General features: G+C 34.3%; 1 protein-coding gene and 1 pseudogene across 7 annotated transcripts; both read left to right on the forward strand.

Moving 5' to 3' along the window:
* The first annotated feature begins 425 nt into the window (after positions 1-425).
* On the forward strand, positions 426-14435 carry LOC115959049 (TMV resistance protein N-like). Of its 7 annotated transcripts, none has more exons than XM_031077340.1 (10): positions 426-591; positions 697-1236; positions 3949-5047; positions 5171-5446; positions 5538-6518; positions 6593-7422; positions 7564-7696; positions 8490-8871; positions 11922-13354; positions 13914-14435. In XM_031077340.1, exons 2-6 carry the CDS (start codon positions 749-751, stop codon positions 7271-7273), a joined length of 3525 nt encoding a protein of 1174 aa, XP_030933200.1. In that variant the 5' UTR covers positions 426-591; positions 697-748; the 3' UTR covers positions 7274-7422; positions 7564-7696; positions 8490-8871; positions 11922-13354; positions 13914-14435. The 7 variants fall into 7 exon arrangements, with proteins under 7 accessions (XP_030933200.1, XP_030933202.1, XP_030933201.1 ...); XM_031077342.1 differs by lacking the exon at positions 13914-14435 and having other exon boundaries at positions 11922-12129; positions 13067-13907; XM_031077341.1 differs by lacking the exon at positions 13914-14435 and having other exon boundaries at positions 11922-12129; positions 13074-13907.
* A 3870-nt stretch (positions 14436-18305) lies between these two features.
* LOC115959051 lies at positions 18306-23020 on the forward strand (annotated as a pseudogene).
* Positions 23021-26365: the final 3345 nt, after the last annotated feature.

The raw sequence follows: 26365 nt of genomic DNA on the forward strand, positions 1-26365 counted from the left end.
AAATTGTACTCTACAAATATATCAACATCGAGCATGGGAAGGAAGTTCAAATAAAATGCAACATATGTAATGTTATTAGTCCAAATTAAGTATTTAAAGATTAGGGGATAAATAACTAAATTTTATACATGTAAATGGTTTTAGCCAAAAAAAAAAGAAACGTAAATGGTATTATATATTTATTTATTTATTTGAAAATCATGGAAATGGTAATTTAATGGACTGGAGCACTGGTTTGTTGACTTGACTGCAAAAGGAAAAATAAACTTGAATAAAACGCATTAGCATTAGGATACTTTTTAGAAATTTCGAAGTAGTGGCATAAAACATACCTTTTAGAAATTTGGAAGTAGTGAGTCGGTGACTTAAATATATATATATATATATATATTAAAATAAATAAATAAACGCACCAACTCCTCCGACAATCTCCTTTGTTCTTTGTTTGCCTTTTCCTTCTCTCTTCCACTGCAACCTCATCATTCTATGCTAATCTCACCTTTATCTTTATTCTTCTTTTTCTTCCCTTCCTTTGCAGCTGAACTCTAACCCAATTTTCATTTTCAACCTCACTCGCTTTCACCTTCCGAGGTTGGCCCGCCAACAGCGTTTCAGTTTTCGCATCGATATCTCTCTCTCTAACTCTTTTTTTTTTTTTTTTCGGTTATCTTAATTTGGTGGTTTGCTTTTTTACAGAGAAAGTGACTGAACATTTTGGTCATTGATCCAATTGCTTCCATTTCCTTCGATGGCGACTCAAACAGCCTCCTCCTCCTCCTCTTCTTCTCGTAAGTATGATGTGTTTCTGAGTTTTTGCGGCGTTGACACCCGTAAGAATTTCACAGACCATCTCTATACTGCTTTGAAACAAAAGGGTATTATCACCTTTAGGGACGATGAGAAGCTTGAGCGTGGAAAATATATATCTGAAGAGCTCTTGAAAGCAATAGAAGAGTCTGATCATGCAATCATCGTTCTCTCAAAAAACTATGCTTTTTCAAGGTGGTGTTTGATTGAACTAGCAAAGGTTGTTGAATGCACGAAGAAGACCGGGTTGATAGTTTTTCCTGTGTTTTACCATGTTGATCCCTCTGACGCACGGAACCAGACAAGAACTCTTGGTGAAGCCTTTACTAAACATGAGAAAGATCCCAAGGTTAACATAAATGATGTACAAGAGTGGAAAGCTGCTTTAACAAAAGTGGGAAATATCTCTGGATGGCATTTACATGACGGGTAACATTTTTGCCTTTTCTTGTTACAATGAGAACATGGTTAAGTTAAAGAATTTTGAAAAATAATTTTCTTCAAATTATTATCAATATCGCATATGTTTACACCAAAACGTCTCAAACTTTTCCATGGATTAACATAACAGATTGTATTCATTTATTTTTCCTAGTTGAACCAGAAAAACTCAGTTTGGTCCCTGTATATTACATACATAAGAAACTCTAAGCTCAAATTGAACAAACAACACTATGAACTTGGTAATTGCATTCAATAAGTGATTTGTCTGAGTATAGGAAACGCCTGTAATCTTCTTTTCGAAGTAGATTTTTCGTAGTCATATCATATTGACCACCTGGTTGCACTTGTTATAACACAACTTACAACCTGAGATTGGGTTCAGATCAAGGGTTATTGACACAATTTGATTGGCCGACAGTATTTTCTTGTTATTCTTAATTTTATTAATAGAGGGAGGTATTCGATTACATAGGCCAATCCAAACATGGTCCTTGTGTTTTATTAAGAAAAAAAACGTGGTGTATTTATAAACATATAAACTCCATGCAAGTATACCACCAGTATTTCATATAATAAAATTAATTAAAATAGTAATAATATAAAATCTAAAATTTTTTACTGAATTCAATGAAGTTCCATCCAAATTTAGATATACAAAATATAAGAAAAATAAAATAAAATGAGAGTTTCTGAGAGAGAAAACCTTAGAAATCCATTGGAGAGTTAGAGATTGCATGTCTACAATCCTCTCCTCATTTCTCTTAGTTTTCTTCACTCTCTTTGCTCTCTAATTCCATATCCTTTGAGAGGTTCTTAGTCCAAACACAAACCACACCCATTTTGAGTGCTGTGAGTTGCTTTTGAGCTTTTGGAAAAGCATTGGGTCATGTCATTCTATGGTGGATGCAATTGGGGATAATTGTGGGATCCGGAAAGCTAGTGAAGACAGAGCTCAGTGAAGCACGTTGATAGTTGAGACTTGGAGGGTCTTCATAAAGATCGAGGGTAGTCTAGACTTGGAGGGTCTATATTGTAATCCTTATACTCTAACTTGTTTACTAGTAGATTGATTCAGCTTAGAGGGCGGCAGAGTGGTATTTACACCGAGTACTTTGGTTTTCCTCTTTGATAACACATTGCGGTGTTATTTTGTGTTTTTTTCTCTCTTCCCTTTACTCCTTGTGTTTATTACTTAATTGTCAATTATGTATGCCCATGTATTAGGTAGTAGTCCTGATTGATTATGCATTTTTTACTCTTTCTTGTTCTGCATTTAATTGAGTAGATTAAAAGCTATCAAGCTGTAATCTAAAAACTGGGGGTCTAATCTAATTCTAGTATTTATACCAGTGAGCTTTCACTCTTCAACCATTCTTGACCAAGATAGCCATACACAGTGACGTAGCTATTCATGGACTTAAGGGACAATGCCCCCAAATTTGTTTTTATAAAAAAAAATACTACTATATATATAGGTACTAATTTTAGCAATTTAATTTAATAAAATTATACTTGGCTTCCTTAACAATATCATTGATCCTTTAAAGGCCATAAAAAAAAAAAAAATTAATGGATCTAAAATTTAAAACAAAAATAAAAAGCCCAAAAAATATCTTAACAACAAAATTACCAATAGCAAAGCTAAAAGAAATTAAATCCAATCAACCAATTTTACCCAAAACAAACAACTTAGCCCTTCAAAAAATTTTAAATAAAATATTTTTACCCTTACCTAGCAACAAATGCATGCATCAAAGACACACACCAAGTTTCCTTTTCATAAATGATTGCATTGTAATGTATTAAGAAACAATGATTTTTTGTTTTTGTCTTTGTTGACGGTTTGTTAATATTAAATGGATGTCAGAGAAAAATGGGTCCAGACCTCCTACGAGAATGATTTGGAAGATCCAAAACCAAAAATAGTGGCATGATATTGCTCATCATCATTTAGCTATTGCATTTACTTTTCTTGTTGCCTAGCGTGGAGTCAAAAGTGAAGTGGATTATGACCCAACACCATTGATGAAACAATTCACTAAACTCACAATTCTAACCGGTTTTTATATTATATTATATGATTTAGATCGTTACACAATTAATTTCTTTTTGTACATCTATCTGCAATTCTTCAATTCTTTGAGGCCCACCTTTACCTTCTAGTAATAATTTTGGGTATCAAATATTTGGAGTTTCTTTTTGTATATTATATTGATGATCCGATTTGCACGGCCCATATTTGGGAATTGCTCATTTGAAATTTCATTTTTTTTTTTTTGTTTATACTTTCGTCCCCTAACTCTAAGTCTTGGCTTCATCGCTGATCATACACATTTTTTTTTTTCTTTGATATGTGACCACTATGCCTTACTAATTTAGACTTTTTTGCATAACTACTTCGATAAGCAAGACAAAAGTTGTTTAGGGTGGTATGTGACCACTATGCCTTACTAATTTAGACTTTTCTGCATAACTGCTTCGATAAGCAAGACAAGAGTTGTTTAGGGCAAACGCTTAGGTTACAAGCCCTAATAAATATGTTGCATAAGTTTTATTTGGACTATTTGTTAGTATTTTAATTATTGTAGAATTACAGTTCCTTTTCCTTATTGAATGAAACTAATACATTTGTGGAAACTTTTACCTCTTTGTGATCGCTGTTAACTCAATAAACTTATGGTCTTATCTTCACTGCAGACATGAGTCAAAAGTTATTGAAGAGATGGTTGGAAAAATACTTGGTAAGTTGAATTCTACATACTCAATTTCTCACAAGGATCTTGTTGGAATAAACTCTCGTATGGATGAATTGGTGGATTTATTAGGCATGGGGTTGAATGATGTTCGCTTTATAGGAATTTGGGGAATGGGAGGAATGGGTAAAACAACTTTAGCAAAAGTTGTTTATGATAGATTTCATGATCGTTTTGAAGGCAGCAGCTTTCTTGCCAATGTTAGAGAAGAAAGTGGAGAACGTGGTCTAGTTTCTTTACAAAAACAACTGCTTTCTGATTTCTTGATTGAAATGAGTATTGATTTTTCAGATGTTCAAAGGGGAATCAATGTGATATTGAAAAGATTATGTCATAAAAAGGTTCTCATCATTCTTGATGATGTGGATCGACCTGATCAATTAGAAGCACTAGTAGGAGAACAAAGTTGGTTTGGTCAAGGAAGTAGAATTATTATTACAACTAGAGATCAACATCTATTAATCAGACATGAAGTGGCTAAAGCTCAAATATACAAAGTTAAGGAATTAAACAATGATGAATCTCTTAAGCTCTTTAGTCAAAAAGCCTTCAAGAAAGATCACCCTCTAGTAGGTTACGAAGAGTTGTCTCAGAAGTTTATATATTATGCTAAAGGCCTTCCTTTAGCTCTTAAAGTTTTGGGTTCCTTCCTATATTGTAGAGATCTAAATTTATGGGAAAGTACCCTAGCTAGATCTAAAGAAAATCCTCCAAAAGATATTCTAGATGTGCTTGAAATAAGTTTTGATAGCCTAGAGGAAAGAGAGAAAAGCATTTATTTAGATATTGCTTGTTTCTTCAATGGGAAGGACAGAGGTTATGTAACAAAACTACTACAAATTCTCTATGACAAGCCAGACATTGATATAGATGTTCTATTAAAAAAATCTCTTATAACCATATCAAGGGAATACTTTGAGATGCATGATTTACTACAAGAATTAGGTAGGGAAATTGTTCGTCGTGAATCTCCTCAAGAGGCTGGTAAACGTAGCAGGTTGTGGCATAGTGAGGATGTCCTACGTGTACTAAGAGAAAATTCTGTAAGTTGATCACACAAAATCTAAAACTTTTTTAATGGTATGTGTGTGTGTGTGTGTAAAGAATCAAATAAGATTTTGTTAATCCAAAAGTACATCTTTTTTTTTTTTTTTTTTAATTACCAGGGAACCAAATCAGTTAAAGGCATATTCCTTTGGTCACCTCCCAAAAAAGAGAAACACTTGAATGTTAAAGCCTTCTCAAAGATGAAAAACTTGAGATTACTAAAAATCAGCAATGTGCACCTTCCTCAAGGCCTCAATTATCTTTCTAGTGAGTTGCGTTCAATTCATTGGGCTGGATATCCTTTAGAATCGATGCCAACTAGTTTTGAGCCAGAAAAACTTGTTGAACTCATTATGCGCAACAGTCTTATCAAACAACTGTGGAAAGGATTCAAGGTAAGATTTTCTCATATGCAAAGAAATTTTTTTAACATCAATTATATTTATAAGGGTTTAATTTCTCTGTTTGATTGTTGTTTTATAATAGAGTTGTGACGAGCTAAAATATATTGACTTGAGTGACTCGGAAAACTTGATTAAGATCCCAAACTTGAGTGGAGTTCCAAATCTTGAGCAATTGATTCTTCAAGGTTGTACAAAATTGCATAGGATTCATGAATCTCTTGGAAATCTCAAACGACTTATTCAATTGGATCTGAAAAATTGCAAATGCCTTGAGAGACTTCCACACAAGATCAACTTGGAAGCTCTTGAAACTTTTATTCTTTCAGGTTGTTCAAGACTAAAGAAGTTTCCAGAGGTTGTGGGAAATATGTCATGTTTGTTAGAACTTTCCTTGAATGAGACTGCTATAACAGGGCTACCGATATCAATTGAGCATTTAATTGGCCTTATTAAATTGGATCTAAGAGACTGCAAAAACCTTTCAAGTCTTCCGAATGGTTGTTATAGTTCAATGTCTCTAAAAATTCTTAATTTATCTGGCTGCTCAAAACTCGATGAATTGCCGGAAAATTTGGGAAAAATCAAAGGTTTGGAGGAGTTAGACTTGAGTGGAACTGCTATAATGCAATCTAGAAGAAGTCCAAATCCCATGGGCATGCTAGAGCGTTCTTTAATAGGCTTATGCTCTTTGACCAAGCTTAATCTAGGTTATTGCAATGTTCAGACAATTCCTAATGTTCTTGGGTGCTTGCCATCTTTAGAAAATTTAAATTTAAGGGGAAATAATTTTGTTTGCCTTCCTGAAAGTATCATTCAACTATCTAATCTGAGATATCTTTGTGTGGGTGGTTGCACTCATCTTCGAATGTTGCCCAAGCTTCCATTAAATATTGATTATATTGATGCAACAGAGTGTACCTCACTGGAAACATTATTGTTAAGACCAGAATACGATTTTCGGCCGAATTTTCGTCTTCGCAATTGCGACAAATTGATCAAGAATCAAGGCTACGATGACCTAGCTTCAACATTGCTAAGACATCGTATCATTAATCCTCCCGAGGTCTGTCTCTCTCTCTCTCTCTGTCTCTCTCTCTCTCATGTGGAGTTCTAAGCATCATGAATTGTATGTTTCAGGATTACTTGTTGAATTGTGTCGAGATTCCTGGAAGTGAAATTCCGAAATGGTTTAGATACCAAAATGGGGGGGCTTCAGTGAATCTGCAAGTGCCCTCAGATTTATTATGTAACAAATTGATGGGAATTGTTGTGTGCGCTGTTTTTGTATTCCGCCAGCAACATCCACTTCACCAACTTCATAATCAAGATCATGGACATATGATAGGTTCACCTGCGATTAATTGTTATATTGGTAACGGTAAATATTTTACGAGCATTTGTTTTGCCCAGGAATTTTTTAAGATTGAATCATATCAGCTTTGGCTGGAATATTTCCCCTCTACATACGTGGGAGTGGACTTGAAAGAAATATTGAATAAAGTCGATGCTAATGGATTCAGCCAGATTGAAGTTAAATTTATACCCGAAGGTCCAGGCTTGGAGGTTACAAAATGCGGGGCCCATTTGGTATTCGAGCAAGACATTGAAGACCTAATAAACCAAACTAAGGCTGGGTCTAGCAGCTGCATCATCACTCCTTATGATCAGGATGGTCTTGAGGATTCAGAAAAAGATACCACACCCAAATGGGGAAACCGTGATGACTCCGATGGGGAAGGGGCTGGACCTAGTGGAGAAGCTACCTCTAATGATGTAGACGAACCACACCCAAAGAGGATAAAAGACTCCCTAATCTGATTGAAAGATTAATTCCACGTTTGGGAAATTGGCTTGGGAATTCAAGCACACAAGAACAAGGTGACTCTGACTGCGAGGAAGAGAAATCCCAGTGAAATTGGTAGCTTTGATGAAATTGGCTGATCAACTTTCTTGTCTTTTGACTTTTTGTAAGTCAATATCTTTTCTCCCTCTTACGAAGCTTGTTGGTAGCTGTATATTTCTTTTTTAAAATTCGTTGAATTTCTTTTCTTTTTATTCTATGACAAGGTTCGTTTTAGTTTGGTAATTTGTTTTCTCATTTCTGCCAGCTACCTCATATTGGATACGAAGAAGTATTTATTTGGACTTTGTTGAAAAGGAGAAACAGTCACGTTGCTGGCTGACGAAAAAGCATGTGGAACTGATTGTATGGTAGTCATTTTTGTTCAATTGTGTTAGATGGTATATTCGGAACTCTCTGTTATTGCTCTCTTTTTATAGTATTTACTACAACTTTCCATAGGAGAATGCAATTGATGCATGGTACTCCAGTGTTGTAAAATCAAATGGAATGAAGAATATTTGGGCCTCTGTCTCCAAGTGAAGTTAAATTGCAGCAAAGTAGATAAAATTATTTGCAAAGTTTTCTTGTCGTGTACAATAGAACTAATGCAATTGTTTTATCATTTAGAAGTAAGACAACTATTTTAAAACTTAAAGGACCCTTCTTTTCTCTTTTTCTATTTTGACTTCACACAACACCACCCATTGTTTGGTTGATTGGAAAGCTGTGGAAATTTTCCTTTTTGGTATTTGTATTTTGTGCTGAGTTTGTCCTTGAATTAGGCCTGAAACAGTTGAATTAGGTTCCTGAGTTCTGACTTGTTTTTTTGGGTCCCAATATAACAAACTTCCAAAATATCATTATTTTCTGTTTTTATTTTAATAATTTGATTTAAGGACAAAATTTTGTCTAGAACTCCTGATGTGCATGTGTCTATATGACAAGTTAGCTCTATTGAGTTAATAGAGTAAAGCTATAATATTAATTTCTTTCTTTAGAATATTTGCAGTATATGGATACTATGCTATCAATTATATCATCTGTTTGGTTATTGCTGGTCAAAATCATATTTTTAATGCACTTCTTTATCAGACTACAATCATCCAACTACCATCCTTGTCAATTCTGAATAAGAAACTTCTCATCGTCTTATTTGTCATTTGAAAACTGATGTCAAGTGGTTCCATCTAGGTGCATTGATGTGGCAGTCCTATATATTGTGTGGTTCACGTCCAGATTGGTTGAATCAATACAATTGCATGGAAGCTTCTATTGCTAGCAACTGCCAAAGCTTGAAGGTGCAGAAGTGTAGGCTTTGTCACGGCTACATGACTTCTTTATCTGATAACTGGGGTCTCATTTGTCAATTGATGGTTGATAATGGAGAAAGATATAAGCAAAATTGTTTGTGAAGCAAGACCCTGTAGATTTAGAAGCTATGTTGAAGAAGTTTAGCCTAAAAGACTCAGATTACACGTTGATTCCATGCTTAAGGACGAGGGAAAACAAGATGTACAATATCCTCTTGCATTGCTGCCTTCATTACTTTTGAGCTTTTCCTTCTAAGCTACTGGTATGCATCCACCCCCCAGTTTTCTGTCATGGATTTATTTCAAATACCTCATTTATTTCCTCTTTTCTTTGTGATTTGATTAAATATTACTTCCCCATGGTGTAACTTCAACTCACATATCACATCAGTACTGCTTCATTTGGATTTTTTCAAAATTTCTGTGGATGAATACTTCAACAGTGAGCAGAAATTTATACCAAACTTGTGTATTTCCTATATTTAGCTTTCCTGTTGATCAAATTTTCCAAGGTTGCATACCTACATGAACTTGGGCCTAGCTTTTTTTGTTTTTGGATGAATGAAAAATATTATTAAGAAAACACTCAGTACAAAGCCATATGCAGCATAACAATAGCAGCAACAGAACAACTAGACATGATTTAGACATATTTGAAGTAGAGCAAAACTTTCTTTAAAGAAACACTTTCTGGATTTTCCGAATGCAATATTGACTCTTACTAGGACACCAAATACAATCACAACAGCACCTAGCATAAAAATTATAGATGTAGCAAGAAACACAGCGGCAGGAAACAATTCAGCATGACTGCACAAGATTCCCTGGCTTCATTTTGAGAAATGATAGTGGAATATTCCAACTTTCACATAGAGATATATTCATGCTAGAGTCTATGAAATTCCCTCTAGCTGCCATCCTTAGGCCAGGCCAATCTTAAATTTCTTCAACTGTTCCTCACTTTAGGTATTCCTTCCATGAATTCTGGCATTTCTATGACTCCATAAATGGTATGTTAAAAATCAAACACCACCTCTCTCTCTCTCTCTGGAATTTTCTTTCTACAAGACTCTCTTGCACAATTAAAGTCCAGCCAAAATTTTAGGATGTCTAGAAGCTTAGAGAAAGCAGTTTACTGTTACTGGGCTAGAAATATCAAAGTCGGTGACTTAACTGACTTGAACCAAGTATAAATAGGAAGTGATGATGCTTATTTGGTGTGTTAAGTGTAAGCACCAATTCCTAGTGTGAGTGTATATGTCCTTACAAGAGTGAGTGTGGTAAAGTAAATTGCATGTGTCCGTTGTGCAGAGCGAGTGTGAGTGACTTGGTGTGTGCATTATAAGAATTTAGTTTTGGAAAAGTGTAAAAGGCAAAAGTTGATGTGTGTGTCTATTGTGTAAGCAAAGTGTGGTGTGTGTCTATGCAAAAGTGTCTTGTCTTTAATTTGAAATCAAAATTTGTTTTGTTCTTTATTATGTCTTGTGGTCTTCTTCTTTCCTCAACATGGTATATAACACCTGCCATGCTAACTTACATAAGGACTAACTTACACAAGGAAGCTTTAAGACTCTTACCTTTTAAACTTTCCAACCCCCATTTAGCAACCTTATTTCAATTTGTTTCGGGAGAGTCTATGAAGAATCTGTTCATAACTTCACTCCACAATCTTTTTGACAAACTGCATTCAAAATATAGTTGGTCTCAACTGTCTGTGCAACTTCTTCAAAATGAATACAGAACATCCCCTTGTACCCCCACTAGAAATGTTTACCCCAAGAGGATAATATGTATCTCATAACAAGCCAGTGGATGAAAGCATGTGCAGCACGTCTCTGAATGGCTGTAGAAAACCAGATTAGCACTTACGGTATTGTTAACATTTGGTACTAGCTAGGGAACTTACGGTATTGTTAACATCACATTTTTTACATAGCGAACTAGCTTTCTGAAGGGAGACACCCATCAATCTAGGTACAGCTACTGCTTCTGCTCAAGATGAATAATCACAAACCAGAATAAGATTTAGAAGTGAAGGAAAAATAATAAAATCATTTCTCTGTCCAATAAAAACATTTTCCAAATAATAGGTGGTTTCAGAATTTTTCTTGCAGATGAATTCAAAGATTGTTGACTACAATGGATTGATTAGTTTCCACAGAAAGCAATGGATTCTAAAATTCAAAGATTGTTGACTACAATGGATTGATTAGTTTCCACAGAAAGCAATGGATTCTTGGAGTTGAAAAGTTTATTTTATCTTACATTAAGCTGCAAAGGTTTAATTCACTGAATGATTAGTCTAAGGCCATTGTCTGGTGAGGTCATTGATAGGGAAGGAGGACCATGCCATGCCTTACTACCTTATTAAGGTGAGAAGGAAAGTCTAAAAATTAGTAGCTCTTGAGCATGTTTACTTGGGTGATAGATGAGTGTAAGAAGCTTATTATCATTTTCTCATTTTTATTTTTAAGTTTCAAATGATACGATGGGAAATACTACCTTCTGCTTGATTCTACATACAACATAAGCGTCCCATTACATAGTTCCGACATGTATGATATGTTGACAGGATATCATGGATGCATCTGGTGTGACACTGGTTATAATCGGACCTAACAACATTGTATAAATGCCCCTTGGCCCTAATAGTTCTATCTATTTCTCCAATGTCCACCAGAGGAGGTTTGCTCTGTATAGAAACCAGAGAATTGGACCTAAGTGGATTCCAGACAAGTATTTTCCTTCAATACACTTAAAAATTTTTATGAGCGATGTTATGATCCTATATATAATATTAAGTAGATTTACTAATTTAATTAAGATTTATTTGGTAGATGATTCTTGATGGTGTTCAAATATTCATGTGTTATTAGATGAAAATAATTATTTGATACAAATCTATATAAAATCTAAAAATTGAAGTGTATCATTTATTACCTTTACGCTCTTGTTGAGCCATATCAGTGTAGCATTTTGGTCCACTTCAGTTCAATTTGGTCTACATTGGCCCTGTTTGGTCCACTTTGGTCTATTCGGTCCATTTCAGTACACATACAAATCCATATGACTAAAGTAATGGTCAAATGCCTAAGTTGAATATATTGAATGAACTTATAGTTTATCCTTTATTCTTTAATTGTGTTATTACTGATCAAAATCATCTTTATCGATGTACTCAGCCCAAACTTTTATTTTATTTATTTAGTTTTACTTGTTAACTATGCAACTTTTTTTAGTCTACTAGTGCATCCAGACATGATTCTTAACAATTTGGAATTAGAAACTTCTCATCGTCTAATTTGTCATTTAGAAACCAAGATCAGATAAATGGACCATGGAATGCTTGACAGCAGAGATGATCGTCCTATTGCCAGTAGTACGGGTTTTGGTGCTACGACCACCACTACACGGTCTTTGGGTGTCTCTGGGGTTGAGGTTGATGATGATGATGGAGTGGAACAGGTTTCAGAAACTCAAAAGATCAAAAAAGATCCCACAAAGATCACCTGAAAGCATGTGTATGTATACATATTCATCTAAATATTTGTTTTTGTGTATGTGACTATTTCTCTGTTTGGCTGCAAGGAAACTTGAGGAAAATTAATGTAGAAAGGATACAAAGCTTTGAATTTTATCTTGTTTTGATGTTTTAGTTTCGGGGAATCATAATGCTCGACTAATATGGGCTGAAATAGTAGTGCTGGGCTTAGTTCTTGAGTTCTCAACTTTCTGAGTTTCTTTTGAAACATATAAATTTTGTTTTCTTATCCTGTATTTTTCATAGAAATTGGACGAGTGACAAAATTCTAGGGTTTATTCTTTCTTATGGTTTTGTTTTCAGAACACATAAGCACGGCTCCAGCAAGCCAGTTGTGTTTGGCTTTGCTAGAAATTTCTTTCCTTAACATAAATGCATTTTTTTTACTAAGAAAGTATAACTTATTGTGGGACAATGTGCCGATTTGGAATTGTGTTCATAGATCTCATGTGCATGATTTGTACTGTTCTCCAGAGCATATGATTTGTAATGTTCTCTGTATCTCAACCTGCGCTATAAAATATATTTTCAAAAGTTATATGAGCCCTTATGTATTATTTATTTTTCTTAAACTTAAACAATGGTTTTTTAATTAAGGAAAAATGATAGGATGAGAAGCTTTATACAAACCTCAATGCTAGCAAACCACAGTTTTTGACATTCTTAATGTTCTGGTTCTTTGGTGGGTTTTTAAACATACCTCAGTAAATGAAACAGCCAAAGAAACTTTGTTCATAGATGCTATGACTTTCAATTAATTCCCAAGCATCTTTGTGTTTTCTAATTTGGTGCTCCAATTTTACTAGACATCAATTAGTTCTTCTTACAGTCATTAAGGATGTCCTTGCTGTAAATTAGAATTATGCTTATATATTGGCTCTCAAGCTGTCAATTTTTTTTGTTTGGGGGGCGAGAAGTGTGCAGATTGTTGTTGACACTGCGTCTCCTGCGGATCATGCTCATGTAACTAGGCAAATGCCAGTGAATTCAGTGTTATCTTCTGGAGGTAAAGAGGACTTGCTGATGACCACAGAAATGGTGGTTGGTGCTACTTCTGCTGATGACTGTGCTGTCCTTTGATGGGTTCAGCTGCTAAGTGGGGAAAGAGGCTTTTCATAGGATGTATTCCAATTGAAGCTACTATGGATAATGTGCAGTTGCATTTCAGTCAGTTTGGCCATGCTTTGGACTTGTATCTTCCCATGGTAAAAGTAGTGGATTTGCATCTAGGTTAATTGAGAATGGTGTAGAAGGTTTGCTGATGAATATTACTTTCTGCATTTTTTTTCTTGACAACTATTTCAAAATGCTTAAACCATGGCCATGCAGCATGTAGTTGGATGTGTTAAACCTTCTTGGGTTTGTTCAAGGTTTTAAATGGGCTTGCTTGCCAAGAGATACTTTTACCACCTTATCTATATAGCAAAGATTCAAAATTGCACAAAACTAGTAATGGCTAAAATCAAGATGGTGAGATGTGGTACAAGGCGGAAAATGAACACATGATTAAGGGTAGCACTAAATGGAAAACAAATGAAAAATATTCTGCAAAATTCATACTGGGATGCAAATTGAAATTTAGTAACTATTCAGAGGCTTTTCCTGGTGCTAATTGATTGCATGGTTTTTTCACGTTGCTATTTGCACACCATGTAATCTGATTTTGTACTGTAATTACATATTCTTAGTAGTATGTATCACATCCTTTTGGGTGTTGCCCATATGTTTTTGGCATGACTAATATCATGATGCATTTTTCTTCAGGATGAAAGAATGGGCAGAGGTGTGTCCTAGATGTCATCATGATATGCCTCTTGTCGGCTTTGGGATGTGCTTGGGCCTAATAGGCACTCATGTGGGTAGCCGGAGTATCAAAGGAAAGAGCCTCATAAATTCCTTATTATCTCAGAGAAACTAAAGAATTCTTGGAGAGGTCAAAACAGAGGAAAGCATATGAAGAGTTTGAGAAAAGATGTCAAGTTTAGGTTGATGTTTAAAGAAAGTGGCTGCAACTTTATCCTAAACAGAGTTCTCCAATGTAACTGGTTTGTGCCTTGTTTCATCCTTCATGACCTCTGGTTAAAAGTTTGCTAGTAGCTGGGTTTGTGATTGTGATTGTTTTGTTTGTAAAAACAAGATGTTGGGTATGATTAGCACCAATCAGCGGCTGTAGTTTAGTCTAAAGACTCGCGTCTCTGTGAAGAAATGGGTTGGGATGATATATTACTGTTTTCATGCTAAGAAAGGAGTTTATGTCAAGGCAGATGCCTTTGTTGTAGTGGACTAGCTAAAGTCTGAGTGGATCAAGTGTTTCTGTTTGTATTAGTGTGTTTCATATCAATAATAATTTCTGAATGATCCAAAATGACAAAAACAAGAGTCGTTCACATTTCTTTTGTGTAGATGCAACAATTTTTGAGTCTTGAGGAGTAAGGAGATGCACCTAGACCAAGTGCTTAACATTATAATTTCTTAATATGTTTGATGGTTGCATTTGTCATTGGCTTCCCAGTTCCCACTTTAGCACCTTTGTATTTCATCCCTCTTTTGTCATTGTATTTCCCACTTTAGATCAGGAATATAGCTTCTGATGTGCCACAGATCAAACCTTGTTCACATGAAAGTCACCATTAAAATGAGGCCATTAGCACTAGGCAATTATTATTAGAGTAGAATATACGAATTAAGTTTTTCAAGGAATTTCAAACTTCAACAAGGAATTCCAAACTTCAAAGAACATATAATGCTGGACAAAAATAAAAGTAACAAGGAAAGTAAAGATAAACTTAAGAATCAGCACTTAGGGTCACTTGGAATCAGCACCTAAGGTGTTAGGAATCAACACCCAACTATTGAAAAATATTCGATATGAATTTCATTAATCACATCTATCTTCCAATACAAATAAACTAGGCTCTTTTATAGAGCTAGAGCTCTCAAGAAATAAAGAGATAGTAAAAGATAACAACTAATAAAACTAATCTTAACTTAACTCAAATACTAATCCTTATCTAATCTCAAATTTAATCCATATCTGAATAAAAGTTTACAATTATCCAATTTCCTATGAGATAAATACAAAAATCTGAAAATGTAAATTCTAAAATAATTTTGGTTTTGCTCTTGCATTAACATAGTTGCATCCTATGCGAGAAAGATTAACTAGCTTATTGGCATTTGAGTGTGGATTAATGTTGCATCTTGTGCATTTGTTATTGTGTTTCCACTTTAGCATGTATGCTCCTTGCATCTAAATTTGTTGAAGCTGCTAATGGACACACATTCTCACATCAAATTTCATAATTTGTAGACTTGTGCGATTATGAGTGGTCAATGAAAAGTGGTGGGTGGTGGGTAGAAAGTGTTCACTTATAATCGCACAAGTTAACAATTATGAAATTTGGGTGCAATTAGGTGTGTCCCTAGACTTTTTCAAATTTGTTTGCTTGGAAGTTACTGTTTGGACCTGATGGAGTCATGGAAGAATAAAATACTATTACTTTGCAAATTCACCTATTCAAGAATTATTTTATTGGGTTCTCATTTGAAGTCCAATTGAAGTGAAAGACCTACCCTTTTTTTTTTTTTTTTTGAGAAAGACACAGGACTGAACACACACACACACACACACACACACAGAGGGGAGTGGGAACCTGGGTTTAATATCACACAACTCACAACATACAAAAGCCGGTAACTCTTGAATGCTGTGTGAAGGCTTTAAACCCATTGGGAGACACACACTTGGGCGATGTGGGACAAACCCGCTTGATATTAAACCCGGGTTCCCACTCTCCTGTGTGTGTATGTGTGTTTAGTCCTGTGTCTTTCTCAAAGAAAGCAATCAAGTGGGTTTGTCCCACATCGCCCAAGTGTGTGTCTCCCAATGGGTTTAAAGCCTTCACACAGCATTCAAGAGTTACCGGCTTTTGTATGTTGTGAGTTGTGTGATATTAAACCCGGGTTCCCACTCCCCTATGTGTGTGTGTGTTCAGTCCTGTGTCTTTCTCAAAAAAAGGCCTGCCCTTTTAATGGTCTAAGTATGAGTTTTTTGGGTTAAAACAGTTTTAATTTGGGTATTTATTTTATTAGTTATGGTCAGTTTTATATGGAGGGGCAAACCTGTAATTTTTACGAATGAAGGGTATTTTGGTAATTTAGTTGAGTCTAGAATCTTCCAAGGTACTCTAAGTATCTTAGGTTTATTTACTTTGGGTCCAAGTTAGTATTTACTAAGTTTTATTTGTAGTCCTAATACTAGTAGAAATCCTATTACTACTAGTACAAGCAAGAGTCTTTATATGTATTGTGCTCAATTTATTCAAAGAATAGAATGAGTTGACTAATAAAATTTTGTGTTTTGAGCAATAGGCACGTTGGCCTTGTTGTTTCTTTCTCCTTCTCTCTTTCTAAGGTTATTGTTCACGGGTACTGTTCACAGCCCCTAATTAGCCCTAACTTTTCTCTTATTCTTCTTCTTTCTTAACCCTAAATCCACTGCAACTAAATGTAGGCAAATTCCTAATTTGTCCTACATTTGGACCACTTTTCCATACTATGAGGAAGGAGAGAGGAGAAAAACAATTTAGTAGTGAAAAGAGAGAAGAGAAATTGATAGAGATAAATAAGAGAGCCGTCACTCAAACACACTATAAATATAGCTTTTGACATGCCACATCAAACATTGTTCACAAGAGAGTCACCTTTAACCATTATCTTCCAAGAAATTGCTCAATTAATCTAGGAAAATTGACTTATCAAATAAATTAGTCTAGGAAAATTGCTTCTAACATGCCACATCAAAACTTGTTCATGAGAAAGTCATCAATAAACACAAGGCTATCAACGCTAGGCAATTATTATAAGAGCTGCGGTATATGTAATTAAGATTTTCAAGGAATTTTTCTTAAACTTCTAAAGGACATATATAGTTGAATCCTATATGAGAAAGATTAACTACACCTAAATCTATTGTGCATGTGAGTGCGGATTGATGTTGCATCTAGAGTTCCTCCAATAAATAAAGAACTAAAGAACGATCATTTGCCTCAATAACAATACTAATTAACGATGATTAAATAATTTATTTTTTTTCATGAGAATAAAGTGCGAATAAAACGCTACATAATGTTATGAGTCCAATTTAAGTATTTAAAAATTAAGGGATAAATAATAAATGACTAAACTTTTTTTATTTTTATTTTTTATACAAGATAGAATTTCTACTTTAGCCTAATCTAAGTGTATATGTGTGTGACACTCTCTTTTGAAGACTTGAATCCCCACCCTTACTCCCCTACACTCCATAAGTATTTATATTTATAGAGTGGCTATTGTACCAAAGGTGCGTGATGGTAAATAACTAAACTTTTTTTTTTTTTTTTTAATACAAGATAGAATTCTACTATAGTATAATTTAAATGTATATGTGTGTGAAATTTCTTCTTGAAGACTTGAATCTTGACCCTTACTTCCCACACCTTACAAGTGTTTATGCTTGTAGAGTGATCATCGTACCAAGAGTATGGGTAGTGTAAATAACTAAACTTTTAAGTGTATATATATATATATATATATTTTTTTTTTTGAGAGAGTACTTTAAGTATGTAAATGATATATATATATATATATATATATTTTAGAATAATGTAAATAGTATTTTTTTTTTTTTTGCTGAATAAACCACACCTTTTACAAATTTCGAAGTAGTGAATTCCCAAAAAAAAAAAAAGAAAAAAAAGAAAAAGTGCACCAACTCCGACAATCTCTTTTGTTAATTTGTTTTCCTTCTCTCTCAAACACTGCAAGTCTGCAATGTCATCATCCTCATGCTAACCTCATCTTTATCTTTATTCTTCTTCCATTTCTTTGCAGCTGAACGCAAACCCAATTCTCAATTTTCAACCTCACTTGCTTTCATCTTCTAAGATTTTCCCGTCAACAGCTTTTCAGTTTACGCACTGAAAATATATTTCTTGTTTCTTTTTTTCTCTGGTTATCTTAATTTGGTGGTGTTTTACGGGGAAAGTGACTGAAATTTTTGGTCATTGATCCAATTTCTTCCATATCCTTCTATGTCCACTCAAACAGCTTCCTCCTCCTCCTCCTCCTCCTCCTCCTTCTCTTCTTCTTCTTCTTCTTCTTCTTTTAAATACGATGTGTTCCTTAGTTTCTGCAGAGTTGACACCTGCAAGGATTTTACAGACCATCTCTATATTGCTTTGAGACAAAAGGGTATTATCACCTTCAGGGATGATGATGAGATACTTGAGCAAGGAAAGTATATTTCTTCGCAGCTCTTGAAAGCAATAGAAGAGTCCAAGTATGCAATCATCGTTCTCTCAACAAACTATGCTTTTTCAAGGTGGTGCTTGATTGAACTAGCTAAGATTGTTGAATGCATAGAAGAGACCAAGTCGACAGTTTTGCCCATCTTATACCATGTTGATCCCTCCGATGTACGGAACTAGGCGGGTGCTTTTGCTGAAGCCTTTGAGAAGCATGAAAAAGATCCCAAGATTAACAAAGAGGATGTGCAAGCATGGAAAGCTGCTTTGAAAGAAGTGGGCAATATCTCTGGATGGGATTTACATGATAGGTAACATTTGTCTTTCGCTAGACTACTTTTTGTTCACATTATTATCAATATGGTAATTTTTCTACACTAAAAGCTTTGTCGACTTTCCCGTGGAAAAACATGACCGATTTTATTTGCTTTTTCTAATCTGATTAACTAGAGAAAATTTATGTTTGTCCCTTGTATGTATATTATGACTTAGGGTCGTTTGGTGGGAGGAGTGAAAAGGTGGGAGAATGGAAAATTAGTGAGAGGATGGAAAAGTGGAAGGATAGAAAAAATTTGGTTTCCCTCAAGTGTGTTTGGTTGGAGGGGGTGAAAAAATGGGAGGGTGGAAAACTTTTTTATTTGGTTGGAGAAAAAAAGGAGAGGAGGGAAAATGTAATTTACGTAAATTGACTATTATATTCTTGTTATATAATAGTGGGAAAGTAAGAGGGGTAGGTGAGTGTAATAAAGTGAGGGTATTTGTGTAAAATGCATTTCTCATCACTTTTCTCTCCTCATTTTCCTCCCAATTTGAGAGGATAAAAAAAGTGAGCCTAGGAGGGAAAACTTTCTCCCCTATTGTTTGTCACTCCTATTTTCTTTCCTCAACCAAACAGTAGAAAACAACATTTTCCACCCTATTTTCCATCCTCCCTGTTTTTACCCCAACCAAACACACCCTCAGAGAATTATAAGCTCAAGTTTGACTTTGGTTGAAGAGCCTTTGCATTGTATGAGGCATGGTAGTCTATTACTGAATTACTCAATATGGACAAACAAAAAAAAAAAAAAAAAAAAGACTTGGCAATCCACATTATATATAAATGATTTGTTGAGTCAATGAGGCTTTGCTTCTTATAGTTGGCCTCAATTCAAATGCTTGCCTTCTTTTAGCTTAGAATGTCTAAATACATTTCAAAAAAAAATCGCAAAATGGCTTATTCATGTGTAAACAAATCCCTGGTAGATAAACACATTATAACAAATATGTTATTTTTATATTTTGTGCGTGCACACATGTGCGTCACTCATACATTCCCCCCCCCCCCCCCCCCCCAAAAAAAAAACTTTTCTGCCCAATTAATATCTATTATCTCATAACAGGACTCAAGCTGGGTCCTGATCAGGACAATTGTGTTTAGACATAGACTTTATCAATATGCTTGTAATTTCCAAAGTTCGTAATATGCAAGGTGTAATCCCATATATACTTCTATTCGTAGTAGATTTCTCATGTGGTCATACCTATATCATTTTGCATTTGGCTTGCCTACCGTTTAAAACCCTCCCATTCTGTCCAATTTTTATTTTGATGGATGACACACGGCAAATAAATGATATAAAGGTTAGAAAAATGCCATCTCAAACACAATTTATTTCTCACTACATCCTCCTCTTCTTTGCCTTTCTTTCTTGCAATTACCAAATTTTAATTGTGGTAATGATTTAGATCCCAAGTTGTAATTAAGGCTAATTCAAATTTTTAGCTAATCTATCAGTTTATAGCCCAATGGTGTACATCATTAGCCAATTAACAATATAGCAATATCAAGCATTGATATTCAATAAAAAATAAAAAATAAAACTCAATCACAAAAAAATAAAGAGCACAATACCACACAATAACACTGCATTTTCATCTAATTATTATTTCTTGTAGAATTTCTTCTTTGAGCAGTTAAAATGTTCTGGGCAAATGAAAAGGCCAGAAGCATAAATATTAGTAAATAATTAAGTACTTCAACTCAGGGGCGGAGCTGTGTTGAAGGGTGGGGGGGGGGGGGCATGGCCCCCCCAAAATCTGGAAATTTTTTTAAATATATATATATATATATATAAAATTATTTTAATGTTTTCAAAATTTAGTCTATAAAAATAAGAGTTGGCCCCCCCAAATATTTGAATTAGTCCAATAATGCTCTTAAAAAAAATAATTGTTCTAATAGTTATAAAGATATAACTTTATTTTTCGCAATTCTATTTTTTATTGTAAAATGTACTTTTATATGAATTTATCTTTTTTAACCCGTTATGTGGCGATTAACAAGTCATTGACTCATTAAAAAAATCTTGTCACTAAAACTATACATGAAATGTGTCTTTAGTTGCCACATAATAGGTTAGAACAAGATAACTTCAAATATGTTTGGAGACTAATTTATTCCTCCTAGTTTTGGATCATTCATGTTTTTGAAAATTTTATTAGTTCAATTGAAAGATTTTTTACGTACTTTAGTATAAAATTTGATAATTTGTATTTAAAATGAAATTTTCTAAGAATTTCACTATGAAAATGGAAAAAATGAATTTTATTTTATGAAAGATTGCCATCAAACATAATTTTGATTAAAAATACTAAGTTTTTTTTTTTGGTTGGGTGTGTGTATATATATATAACTTATCAAATAAAAAAGTGTGTATATATATGTGTGTGTATATATAATAAAAAAATGTGTGTATATATATGTATATAGGGATTGTCTTGATAAATATATTAATGCTGCAACTTGGCCCCTCCCAAACAAAAATTCCTGACTCCGCCCATGCTTCAACTGGTCTATCTGTTATATCTTTTTTCTTATTGTGAAGATTAAAGAAACAGAAAAAAGGAGTATGAAAATTAAAATCTGAGAAACTTACCAAAAATGACATTAAAATTTGTCACACTCTAACTATCGGCTTATAAAAAAAAAATATTAGGAACACTCTTAACTCATTAAACTATTACAATTAGAAGGAGACGCACTGATAAGGCTGCTAACATCACAATATAAGGTCCAGTTTCTGGTGAAGTTTATCTCTCCCCCAAGCAACTACTATTTTTTGACTTCAAATGGATTCCAACTTCTCTAAGCTCCTGCACATTGCGAAATGATTGCCATTCTTTGTTGTCAGATTTAGGACTAACGTCATGAGTGCAGCCTAGAAGTCTGTTCCATTGTAGATCCAGCAGATGAATTGGTTCTTTATTGGGTGGCTTTTCCTCTGTTTTTCTGCACATGGTTCTCACAGACCGTCCGATGTGACAAACAAATCAAACCTCAATTACGATGCTATATTATGCACTTTTTGGATTCCCCTTTTGTTAAATGAATCTAAGTTTGTATTTTGAATGTTTAGTCTCCTGTATTTATGCTATATATTATACAGTCATCAAAGTTCTTGTTTTGCTACCTTCTTTGCAGGCATGAATCAATAATTATCCAAGAGATCCTTGAAAGGATATCTGGTGAATTGAATCTTATATTTCAAAGTACCATTTCCAAGGAATTTGTTGGAATAGAATCCCATGTGATGGAAATGTTGGATTTATATTTAGTTGAAGGGTCGGGCGGTGTTCGCTTTGTTGGGATTTGCGGGATGGGTGGAATGAGTAAAACAACTCTTGCACTAGAAATTTATGAAAGAATTTCAGGCAGCTTTGAAGCTAGCAGCTTTATAGCTGATGTAAGAGAAAAAACTAAAAATCATCATCTAGTTTCTTTACAACAACAACTTCTTTCTAACATCCTTAAGGGAAGTAAAAAAAAATATCGAATGATTTTGAGGGGATCAATGTTATAGGGAATAGACTACGTAATAAAAAGGTTCTTATTGTTCTTGATGATGTAGATGGAGAAGAACAACTAGAAGCATTAGTTGGGAACCATGATTGGTTTGGTTCAGGGAGTAGAATAATTGTAACAAGTAGAGATAGCCACTTGTTGAGAAGATGTGGTATGGATGATATATATACAGTCAAGGGATTGAATAACAACGATGTTTTGTGGCTTTTTAGTTGGAGAGCTTTCAAGAAACCCTATCCTGAAGAAAATTATGTGGATTTGTCTAAGGACTTGGTGAATTATGCCAATGGCCTTCCTTTGGCTCTTAAATTTTTAGGTTCTTTGTTGTTTGAAAAAAGAATAAATGAATGGAAAAGTACCTTATATATTTCTTTTTTCTTTTAGTTCCTTGGCATTTCTTTTCTTAAATAGGGCCTAAGGTTGTTTGATTGTTAATCCAGCAACAAAACTTGCCCCTTAGCTTGATGGACTTGCAAAAGGATTTTGCAGTCAGCTATGTGTGTGGGATGGTAGCCTCTAAATATTTGGTATAATAGTTTTCATCGTTAGAAGTTGCTTAGGGCCTAAACTTATCTAGGTCTTTTTAACAAGTACTGAGAATTAATAAATATGATGATGACCCAATGAGTACTGAACATACTCAATTTGAATGCCATGCGATATACCTTTTGGTTTGCCATGCATGTGGCACTCTCTTTTTCATTATTTTTTAGCCTAGCTGGATTATGAATTTTCTTAGTATTTGTTAGGTGCCGTAACTTTCTATAATATTTCACCCTGCTAGCTTGCAACAACTTAAAATTACATAGTATTGGTAAAATTCTTCCATACAAATGGGAACTATTATAGTTCCTATTAGTCTATTGGTCATGATTACCTAAGTTTCTACCTCCCTCACTTATCAGGAGACTGATATTTACATGCATTGGTTTGATGAGCAATCATTGAGATCACTTTAGAGTTAAATGTTAATCCTATCATGCCTTAGATGGTATACATTCCTTGTGTTTCCACATTAAACTGTATATGGATGGTGGGTTTCTGCAGCTTTGTGGCTAATTGGCGACCTTCTTGTGGATTTGGCTATGTCAGATTAAGCTTCAGAAAATTCTTAGGTATTAAGCTGCTAGATAATTATATTTAATCAAGGTAGGTTAAGCAAGTGGACATTCTTTCCAATTAAATTATCTGATATTCATGCTGTTCAACTCAAAAAATGCTTGTGGCTCAACATACCCTTAATGGAAGGACACTTGTGGTTCGAGTTACTACCCCAAAGGCAAGTTCTGTTCCTAGCTTAAAAGAATTCTTACTTTACATGTATTACCCACTTGTTGGTACCTCCTGTATTATGTTTCAAATCTTTGGTTTTTCATTTTTATGTTTCCATTGTCTTGTGATATAATTTTCTACAGGGGAAAAAAATGAGACAGCAATTATATGCTTGGTCCTTGTGAGTATTTGGTTGAACTTCAAATAATTGTAAATTATGTTGCTTGGTCCTTGTGACCAAGTGTTAAGACTTATATCTACGTGGATGAAGTGTTGCCTAATGTCTTCACTTTCAGCATGTTGATGTTATATTTGTGAGGAGCTCTTGAGTGTCTTTTAAACGTAGTAATTTTGGTGGAACAACCAGAATACCCCATGTTAACTTATAAAATTCACCATCCATTCTCTTGAAGCTGACTCATTGGTATCTATCATGACCAATTTGTTACAAAGATCAATTAAGTTGCCTCTTACCAGATAACTTTCTCTTATTGTTTTTTAATATTATTATATACTATGTCAATGACAGTGAGTTTATTCAAAAGAGAGTATAAAACATATAATGCTAAAGAAAAAGCTAGCCATGAGTGTTCCTCCATTATTGATACAATAATAAACACAATTTTGAAAGAAAAAAGCAGTACAAAATACCAAAATAGTACCACGACCTATGAAGGCATATAATCCCCATGGAGCATCTTAGCAGTGAGTGCACTGCTCTTGGCCAGAAAACTCACCTGCCCTTTACAATAGATTGGACAAATTATGTTTCTATGCTGAAAACCTGTACCAAGTGTTGATCATATACATTGAAATGTTTCTTTATCTCTTGGCAAAATGGCCTATCGCAACAGAATTTGTAAGTTTTTTATTGCTCAACATTCTGTGGGAGTTTCAAGAAAAACTCCAATTCTAACTTGATAGCCTTTATTGACATCTACACATTCTCTTTGTTAGACCTCCTGTGACTATTCAAAACTCAGAGCATAGATTGCTATTTTTCCCATGGGAGTATCAGGAAAACTCGAATTTTCACCTACATGTTCTCTTTGAGATACCTCCTGTGACTATTCAAACCTCAGTGTATAGATGTCTATTTTCCATTCTTAAACTCAGTCTTGTAGAGTTATTTTCACATGAGGTCTGATTGATGAAGAATTAAATGTTTATGAAATACTTCCACAAAGCCTGATCTACGAGCACCCTCCATTGTCTGAGTGGAGAATTCCCATAGATTTCCCAAACTGAATAAGAACCATGGAATAAAAGGCTTGAAACTTCTTTTTTATTTATTTATTATATTACAAATAAAAGGCTCGAAACATTAGTGCCTTTTTTAGAGACAAAATAGTTGATTTGCATTTTTCCATTTCATGTTGCATTGTACAGCTACAGCAGTTTGGCTAGGATGATGATAATGTTAATGTACTAATACTTATTTACTCCATGGGGTATGAAGTGGGCTTTTGCCTTGGCATTTTGCTCCCTAGATAATTTTGTAGCTTCGTGGGATGATCTTATTGTAATTGTATTTTACTATAAGTTCATGAGAAAAAGCTGTCTATTATTCGCTTGTCTTACAAAACATTTACTCATTGTTTTCAACAGGAAGAAATGGTATCAACTTCCGAGGGTAGAACCCAAGTTTTTGTTGCTAGAAAATACCTTCAAGTATCATAAATGATGCTTTTTGCATGTATGAAAATTTCCCTTGATCACATTCACCACCTCTTGTGGCAAATCAGCAATATCTAGCAAACCTAAATGATTTTAGGGTTGCATGCATTACTAATTAATCCTGTAAGATTGTAAAATAATTAAAATTTCATGGGTTGTTGATGATTGTTGCAGTTGCTTTATGAACTATAGTTCACTTACAGATACTTAGATATTTAATGTACACAGTATCCACCTTCCTTCAATGGTGATTGCAAATTTTTTCTTTTTATCTTAACATTCTTTTCTGGTTTTTGATTCCGTGGCCAGGTTAACAGAGTTGAGTGTTTTTGTTGTTTTTGACATTTCATTTTCAAGTTTAATAAGTACCTACACTAAATCATCATAATGATCAGTTACTTGTAATCTAATTCATTAATCTTTTTTTAAGTTTCTTGATTTATATTTCCCTACATGGAACTGCATTCTCACTTTTTTTACATCAAATTGTTGAAATGTGAAGTTGCTTACATGAGGAAGGCTTTTACTCTTTTAACTTTCTAACCACCATTCAACCAACCTTATTCCAATTTGTTTCCAGAGACTCTATTAGGCATCTCTTCATAACTTCCCTCCATAATCTTTTTGACAAACTGCATTTAAAAAATAAAAGGTCTAAACTTCCTATGCAACTTCTGCAGAAAGCACACAGATTATCCCCTTGTACCCCCCACTATAAGAGTTTATCCCAAGTATGTGATTTGTTTTTCTTAGCAAGCCAAGTGATGAATCATGTCTAGAAATGGCGGTACAAAACCAGATTAGCTTCCACCAATTAACCTCCGATAACTTCAATCGAATTTTATTCCAGGCTTATTAGCTGGCATAAATGCCCCCCTTGACAGGAACCCAAATAGGTCTATCTACATCTCCAATGTCTATTAGAGGAAGTTTGCTCTGTATAGAAAGCAGAGAATTAGACCTAAGTGGCATCCAAACATAGTTTTTTTCCTTCAATACACTAGAAACTTTTGCCTTAAGACTACTTGCAACATCATACACTACTTTGTAACCATACCCTCAATATAATATTTTTTTTCCGTCCCCACAGAAGATCTTATAAATATTCTTGTTAACTCACTATACTGGAGGAGTTT

Source organism: Quercus lobata, chromosome 9 (assembly GCF_001633185.2).
Source record: "Quercus lobata isolate SW786 chromosome 9, ValleyOak3.0 Primary Assembly, whole genome shotgun sequence".
Classification (NCBI taxonomy): Eukaryota; Viridiplantae; Streptophyta; class Magnoliopsida; order Fagales; family Fagaceae; genus Quercus; species Quercus lobata.